This window comes from Emydura macquarii, unplaced genomic scaffold (assembly GCF_026122565.2).
Source record: "Emydura macquarii macquarii isolate MOO-44397 ecotype Brisbane River unplaced genomic scaffold, CSIRO-AGI_Emac_v2 contig_18, whole genome shotgun sequence".
In the NCBI taxonomy this organism is placed as follows: domain Eukaryota; kingdom Metazoa; phylum Chordata; order Testudines; family Chelidae; genus Emydura; species Emydura macquarii.
The window spans coordinates 6,242,084-6,251,052 of NW_027130155.1; the positions used below are offsets into that span (position 1 = coordinate 6,242,084).

At 37.0% G+C, this 8,969-nt stretch overlaps 1 protein-coding gene across 1 annotated transcript; it reads right to left on the bottom strand.

Moving 5' to 3' along the window:
* Positions 1–6,775: 6,775 nt before the first annotated feature.
* Positions 6,776–7,708, bottom strand: LOC137147479 (G-protein coupled receptor 55-like). Its single transcript, XM_067539647.1, has one exon. The coding sequence runs from the start codon at positions 7,706–7,708 to the stop codon at positions 6,776–6,778; it is 933 nt and encodes a 310-aa protein (XP_067395748.1).
* Between the last annotated feature and the right edge of the window lie 1,261 nt (positions 7,709–8,969).

The window sequence follows — 8,969 nt, forward strand, 5'->3', positions numbered from 1 at the left end:
TATTCCTACATGACATTCTAATATAAAAAATTAACACTATACAAAATCAATGTAGCCTATATTACATGGATTAAAAATTGGCTATCTGATAGATCACAAGAAGTAATTGTAAATGGGGAATCATCATCCATTGGGGGTGTTGCCAGTGAGGTCCCACAGGGATCTGTTCTTGGTCCTGTGCTATTCAATATCTTTATCAATGACTTGAAAGAAAATTTTTGAATAATTGCAGGTAAAATGTGAAGATGAAACAAACTGGTGAAGTGTTATATAATGTTTGGGACAGGTCAGTGAGGCAGACCAATCTGGATTGCTAAGTAAAGTGGGCTCATTTGCAGAACGTATGTTTTAATACAGCCAAATGCAAAGTCATACATCTAGGAACAAAGAATGTAGGACACTCTTACAAGATGTATCTTGGAATACAGTCACACTGAAAAGGACTTACGGGGTTGTGACGGTGGCCCCTGGAGGGGCCACACTGAGATTGCTCATTCAGGGCAAACTGCAAAGAATGAGGCAGGTAATTCCCAAAACTGGTGGTTATTCTAATAATTAGATTCGCCAAGCCAGCAACAAAACAGCTTCTATAATACCTCATTGGTTACCCAGAAGCCCCAAATCACAGTTCCCTTAAAGCAACCCAGCCCTGAGCTTCAACCCTGTCAGCCAGATCAAATACGATGAGGATTACTAAAAATCTTCTTCACCATATATAAAGTTCTACTAATCCCAAAGGATCGGACATATTACCCACCAGGTCAATGAATATTTCAGATCTTACCCAAATACATGAACTAAAATAAGATTTATTTAAAAAAAGAAAAGAGACAGTATTGGCTAAAATATCATTATACATACAAACATGGATAAAGTTCTTGGCCAGTTTCTTACTAGAGATGGTGATCTGCTGAGTCGCAAAAAGCTCTTTCTAGAATTATTTCATCAGGTTATCGTCCAAAGTGGCAGTCCAAATGCAGAGTCAGTATAATTTCTTCCATGAGAAATAGCAGGGTAATCTAGACTAGAGTTGGAGATCTAAGTCTTGTGTCTCAAGATTCCGCTGACTAAGTTTAAGCAGATCTGAGATGAAAGGATTGGAGCCCTAGAGTCTTTTATAGATCTTTGCCAGGCTCTTGACACAACAGGCATTCCTTGAATAGTATAGAATAATAATGCACATTGTCCTTTGAAGTAAAACCTCCCATTTCCTATGTATACACAGGTGCATTGATTAGCATAAGGTCATTATCCATTCAAAGGTAGTTTACTACAAATTTCAAAGAGAAATAAAGACAATGATATTATTACACCCAAGTTTAATCTAAATGTTAATATTCCTTTTTGATCTCCGAATCAATATAACATAGTAATAGACAGGAAAAGCAGTTTACCATCTACTAGCTAATAAAATTATATTGTCAAGCTTTCAACAGATAAACACAGACAAAAATATTTTGTATTTAATTCTAATTATTTAACAAGATAGACTTGCATTTCAAACACATGGGTCTACTAACATGGGTTGGCTAATTATTTACGAGGAATGGCCCTTATTACCATTTCAATACTTTTCTAACATGTCTTTGAAGGTTGAATTTGGGTCTTTTAGCCTGCTACTGGCTTAACCCTTTTTGGCTCAGTGTCACAGGAGTCATGACAGATAACCAAATGAACACAAGCTTCTAGTATCAGGCTGTAGCTAAGAGGGTGATGTGTAAGAGGGGAATATCAAGTTGGTATTATCTCTGTATATGACATAAGTGAGACTATTAGTGAAATACTGTTTTTATTTCTTGTATCCACACTTCAATAGGGATGGTGAAATATTTGAAAGGGCTCAGAAAAGAGTTACTAAAATGATTCAATCTCTGGAGAACATGCCTCATTGTGAGAGACGTAAGAAGTTCAGTTTATTTAATTTTTATTCAAGAAAAGATTAAGGATAACAAATACTTTTTCTTTTTTTTCCCCAGAAGCTGGGAACAGGTGACAGGGGTTGGATCACTTGATGATTACCTGTTCTGTTCATTTCTTTTGAAGTACTTGGCATTGACCACTGTTGGAGGACAGGATACTAGGCTACATTGACCATTGGTTTGTATGACAGGGTGCTGGAAGCAACCAGGCTGATTCACCTGCCACTGATGCGCTAATTAGAAGTAATGGGAAGAGGCTGAGTAAAGCCTGCATACGATGTTTTAAGGAGGAGCAACTGCTGGGGTTGTTAGGCCAGGCTTCATAAATCTCCCAAGAAGGACGTTGGGGGGAGTGGCAAACAACCAGCAGAGAGCAAAGCTGTAGCAGAAAGCAAGCTTCCATTGACCAGAAACTGGAGCAGTGAGGCCCCTGGGGCTATTAGGCTGGAGTGTATATTAGTAGATGGTGGAGGGATATGTTTGTAAATAAAGAGCACTGATGGGAACATGAAGCTGACGTCTCTGCATGGTTTGTAGGGGCAGAGGACCTGACCAGCAAGGGGGCCAATAGGGCTGTTCTTATTTTCTTAATAAGAGGAAGAGATTTCTGACAGCAGATAGCTCTCAAATCTAGTAAAACTAGGCACAATGAAATGCAAGGTTGGAATTAAAGCTAAACTGATTCAAACTAAATTTAAGACATATTTTTAACAGTGAGGATAATTAACTCTTGGAACAATTTACGTAGGGATATGGAGTCTTCATCTCCTGAAGTCTTTAAATCAAGACTGATTATCTTTCAAAAAGAGATACTATAGCTCAAACAGAGGTTTTGGGTTTGATATAGAAATTACAGGGAGAGGGTCTTTGGCCTGTCTTACTAAACAATCATAATGGTCCCTTCTTGCCTTAAAATCTATTAATCACATAACTAGGTGCAGATAAAATTGGTTTTCACCAATGTTATCACCTGAGAGTCCAGAATGAATGTCATCCCAAAAGAATTCAGATAAAATACAGACTGCTCTTAAAGTGTTTAATTATTTGAATAAACTTTTATTCAAAATTGCAGAGGAAAGCAGAGTTGAAAATGTGAAATTTTAAATGGATCCTTATTTTTTTTTCTGTTATCACTTGATTTTTTTCACCTAGATGATACTTCATTAACGTCTTAATACACCTGGGATCCCAATGGGAGTTTTTGGTGTGCAAGAATTTCAGGCTCCTATTGTGACTATATATGGCAGAATGTGTTAGAAATAAACAGTAGAGGAAAAAGCTCTTCTCATTTTGCTCAGAACAACTTGAAAGTTCAAATGGCAAAAAACATTGACTCAGAAAGGCCACTGTGGGTTTTTTTTGTTTTTAACGTCAAACACATTTCAAAGTTTATTCATCATGAAGAGTGTTTCAGAATTTTCAGTCTGCTGTGCTGAGCAAAAAAGGTGTTCTTATACTTTAGGAGTCTGCCTCTGAATCTTGATTTCATGTTACTGTGGGCAGACAGTTCCGTTTGTCTCTGTCTCAAAATGGGAAATTGTATGTGTCTGTGCTTCAAGCAGAAAAGAAAAACTATAACCCTCAAACTTTACAAAGCTGTAAACCACTTATACAATATGTTCTATTAAAATGACATTCCTAAAATAGTTCTGGATTTCAGGGATTGTATTTTACTTTTTCATAAGATTTTCAACATTTAACAACAATTTGCATTAAAGAAAGTTATACTCAAAATCATAACTAAAAATTGAAATTTTACCTACCACGGCTGATTATGATTTTATTTTTCTAAAAGTGCAGTTCATCTCTGAAAAGTAGTGATACAAAAATAGCATCTTCTTGCTGAATAGTACTACCAGATCTGCCCTGGTGTGTATTTGGAATCCTATCTGCTTAAGTTAGTGATGAAAAGATTTGACTAATCTAAACTCCTCCTGTTTGTACAGACTCAGCACTGCTATGAGGGAGTGAGCTGGATTCTATCCCTTCTCACGCTCCATTACCAGAATTTCTAAATAAATCCAGGCCACGCTCCGCTTTCATCTACATGTGTGATAGAGGACATAATCTGAAGACAAGGGAGTTATACAAATGTATCTCGGGTCAGCAAAATCTTTCTTACTGGTGATGACCATGAATAACAAAAGAAATAACCCAGCCTGAAATTGTAGAGCTAACAACTAGGAAAACTATGTATTTATTCATAAACTGAACAAATCTGAGTTGCAAAACATTCAGACACAATAAATATGGAATCCCATGATGCTATTTTCAAAGCCAAATTTCTGAGATAGACCATAATTTCATTTTTAAAAGTTAAATTGAATTCTCACTAGATATAGAACCCCAATCCTTGCAGATCTGTATACAGAGTTCTCTTAATCTCCTCAAGAAGCTTCTCTGATTATGCACTTCTACACCCTGCATACTTCCATCTGCATTTGAGGGACAGAGGGCAACCTGGGACTGTGGCCAGTGGTGTGACTAAATGGGTGTCTTTTTTTTGGTGTTGGCAGGCTCAGGAAGTTAAGACTCTTCCTGTAAGAGCTCCCTGTGAGAGCAACCAAATATTTCCTTCCTTTGCCTGCTGAGTCTGTGCATCTACCCTTCTTAAACAGGTACTGCTGCTCAGGTGATAAGTAAAAAATCATCTGCTAACCAGAGCCTTTCTGCAGTGGCTCTGACACCAGATGCAGTGGCTCTGATCAGTGGCCTGGGGTCACAGATTGTCCTTCCTGGCTGCCAGAGGACTTTTTTTTTGCCTGAGACACTGAATTTCTTCAGTTTTGCTGCTCCTACTTACAAGGTGCCTCTAGTATCTTTGCTACTTACATCAGCAACACTTAGAAAAGATCTTTTTAAAGCAAAAGAAGAAATTAATTTTCATACAGATTGTTCTCAACTTAATTTTCAAATAAACAAAAATTAAAGAACTTAAAGAAAGATCAATATTGTTTTGACTGTAGCTTTTAAAAAGTTATGTTTTATTTACAAAGAGTGCTAAATTATTTAAGTTGTAATATAAGTTGTCAGATAATTGGTTGCATAATATGAAAGAGGAGTGATGGAACTCATGGAATTTCTTAGGGAATAAAATGGATGGGTGAAGGAGTTTATAGATTTAGAAATTATTTTTCCATGTATTTTCTAGTTATCTGAAATTTGTGACCTCTTCTTCTCTTCCTATGAGTTTATTTCTGGTGATTAATTTGTGCTTTACTGCTACAATTATTAGTATCACATTTCCTTCTGGAGAGTACAAACTGACTAATTTTTATAACCGTTTTTGGAAGAAAATGTCCAGTCCAGGCACTGAAAGCAGTAAGTCAGTCTTAAGGATGCAAATGAGCCTGCAAATGTTATGACATTGCAGAGTAATCCCAAGAAATTCAAAGAAGATATTGTTTTCTAATACTACAATTTAAATAAAAACGTGTGTTAAATGTTTAAAAATAAGAATACTTATTGCCCACATAGATTTTTAGCTGACAATTTGCTAAGTAACATGGCTACTGCAGACAGAAATGATTCATTACATCCTCAAGAATATGAGTTTCTGAAACTGCAGCACTAAGAAAGCCACATTTGGTATTCTGACTGCCCCAATTACAAGTGACAATAGAGCCCTTTGCATGTAATAGAGTTCTTTGTATGTATTGTATTAGTTATGATCATCCTCCTAATATTGATTAACACATCTTAGGTCATACATATGCGTCTGATACAGGCATATATGTAGCTGCACAAATGCAGTTAGTCGATATCACTGATCAACTGCCTATGCAATTCTTTTAGAAACCAGCACAATTGTGCCCTTTTAGAGAAATCAATTTCTTTCCAAATATGAAAAAAATTGATTTACTCCAAGGACTAAGGATCTTCTTATGTAAAGAGTCAGGAAGAGCAACTTGTTATGATGGGGTTAAAAGGTCATGACAAATAAATTTCATAACACTGAAAGTCTCTGATTGTAGAAATGAGTCATATGCCTTTATAATACTCTTGTATGCCTTGTACTATATCTTTGCCTTAAGTATAAATATGTTAGATTATCCCACAATTCCTTTAATATGTTTCAATAAGAGCACTGGTCTAATTTTTTCACATGGACAATTCATGCCAAAATTGCAGAAACATCCCACGCTGGTTTGAAAAGTTCTGACAGAGACATTCACAAAGCCCTAACTACAGTTGCTCCCGTTGAGTATTCTGAAAACCATCACTATATGAAGCAAAGGCCAGATAATTGATAGTGGTCATGCTGACTCAGTTTTGACTGGACTCCAAGTTTGGGTTTTTTTTAAAAAGCCAAGTGCACAACTGCATGCCTCATTTGTGTTCACAATTACCTCTAAAGATGGAGAAGAGCTTCAGAGAAATAGTGCTGCTTCTGACCCATTCCTAACAATTTCTGTTTATTTCTGCAAGGGTGCATTTGGGAGAAATGAATGAGTTCAACTGGCCTTTAGACTACAAGGATTCTTCTACTTTGGCAAATTTATTTCAGATTTTTAAGAGATAGCCTATAGTTTGAGATGATAAAATTCTCTCCTATTATGCCTTGAGCCATCTTATTTTTGTTCTTTATTTTTATATTTTCTTTATATTTTGTTTCAAAGGAAAGAAAGAAATTCAGTTTTACAAGGCTTACAATATTTTTCTCTGTGTATATACACTCACAAACATTTGCAAGCATGCCCACATTCTGCCCCCTCCCCCCCTACAAATACACATATGCACACACACAAAATTTCTGGGGCAATGTTATTTAAAAACAATAAACTTCGGTTTTGTCAGAAATCTATTTGACAAGCTTTTTCTGAGGAAACTACACTATTCTATAGCATGAAGTTCAATCATCCATCATTGGCCTGAGTGACAGAAAATGGTTTCACTAAGTCCTTGAAGTAAGTTTTCTTGCGAAATTCTTTTGCAGCAAAGTAATAACAGATGGCATCCAGGCAGCAGTTGACATTGGCTAAACACGTCGCCACCTGAATGAAGAGGCTAATGCTTTGTTTCATACTGCAGTCCACAATGATGTGCTGCCTTACCATGAACTGTAGAAAGATCCCCAGATGGACTGGCGTGAAACAGAACACGAACACTGTGAGATTAGCTGCAATGATCCATACACCAGTAACATGCTCAGCCCTCTCTTTTCCTTGGTTTTTATGCTTTAGAAGAGTTTGGATGCTCTTAACAGAACAATAAACCATCACAGCCAATGGGATGAGAAATCCAAAGATTTCAACTGAGAGGATGACCGGCACGCCCCATGTGTGATTTGACATATTGTGGAAGCATCTGAACCTGTCAGTGTTTTCAAACTTATAGATGGGGATGCTACTGAGCCAAACTGCAACCCAAATGCAGCAGCATGCCATGCCTGCCCTCCTGGGGGATCGGAAAATCCTAGCTTTTAAAGGGTGCCTTATAGCAATATATCTGTCTAAGCTAATGCAGGCAATGAGGAAAATACTTCCATACATATTGACAAAGTAGAGAGATTCTATAAATGGGCACAAAAACCACTGCGCCTTTGATATGGAGTTGTACATCCTGAAAGGAAGAGAGAGAAGAACAAGAAGATCTGCAAGAGCAAGGTTTATCATGTAGACTGATGATTCTGTCCATTTCTTCCAAGAGCAGCAGAATACCCACAGAGCTAGGAAATTGAGAATCAAACCAAGAATGAAGGTTGGTATGTAGATCACCAGCTGGAGATATTTCATTATGATATCAACATGGCCAAAGACGCATTCCATGCTGAAGTTGCTGGCATTCATTTCTCTTCTAAAACACACATAGAAGATTAAAATAACACTATATTTCTATATTGCAAATAGATAACATATTAATGGGTAAACATTTTCAAAAGTGGCTAAATGTCATTTTCAAAAGTGACTTAGGTGCCTCAGGACTGGTCTGCACTGAAAACCTCTACCATTGCTGTAGTGTATATCTGCACTGAAGCCCTATAGTGGTATAGTCGCAGCACTGCAGCTGTGCCGCTGTAGCATTTTAAATGTAGACATAGCCTAAGTCTCATTAACTTTTGAAAATGGGACTTAGGGCCAGATTTTTAAATGTAGTTAGGTGCCTAAAGAGGCAGATATATGCCTAGTGGGATTTTCAAAGAGCCTAGGCACCTAACTTTTTTTTGTTGTATAGTAGGTATTAAGCACTCTTCATTTAAAGGTAAACTAGATCTGAGTGAATACCTCAGAAAACTGAGTGAAAAATCACAAAAACAGAATTAATTTAAGCTCTGTTCATAACCCTGACTGTGTAAATTTCCTTTTGAATATTTCAGTGAAAGTATTCAGCTAGTAAAATTATTGATGGAAATAACCAATTCAAAGAAAACATTAGCAAATATTCACAGAGAGCAAATTTCTAATTTGAAATTTCAAGTACTCACACTGGAAACCAGATTCTCAGTTATGCTTGTTCATATTATGCAACAGTAGTATCTTTCACCTAACTTATGACAAAATGAGACTGATAGCGAGATAAGGATGACATCCTCATCAAAAGTGATGTAATTGGCTATGATTTCACAGGAAATGACGATGTCTTGGAAACAGCATTAAACTGCAGTTCTTTCAGGGTCTGGCCTAACCTCTTCTGCCACCTGTTCCCCAAACCAAAGGCCCATCTAACCTAAGAAGGGAAACCAATAGACTGATAAGTAGTACCACCCATAGAAATGATAAAGAAATATAGCTAAAAGTGTGAAAAAAGCTAAAATGTAAAAAAAAAGAAAATATGTTCTAAAATATTTGCAAAGAGATCTTTAAATGAAAAAATGGATGTTTGTAGAAGGTTGCAATCTTGGCCCTGGTCTACACTTACCTGGAGATTCAGCGGCAATCAACAGGAGTTACGAAAACTACGCAGAGTAGCTTGCGTAACTCACGTCGACTGCTCTGCTTACCTTCTGCACGGTGTCTTCACTGCACTGCACTGACGGGAACCACGTTTCTGTCGATGCAGCGCTACGCTATTTGAGGGGGTGGTTTTACTCAGTTGACTTCCTGATCGATT

Excerpts from the sequence above, each read along its gene's own strand:
- LOC137147479 (XM_067539647.1), bottom strand. The coding sequence starts at position 7,708 with ATGAATGCCAGCAACTTCAGCATGGAATGCGTCTTTGGCCATGTTGAT.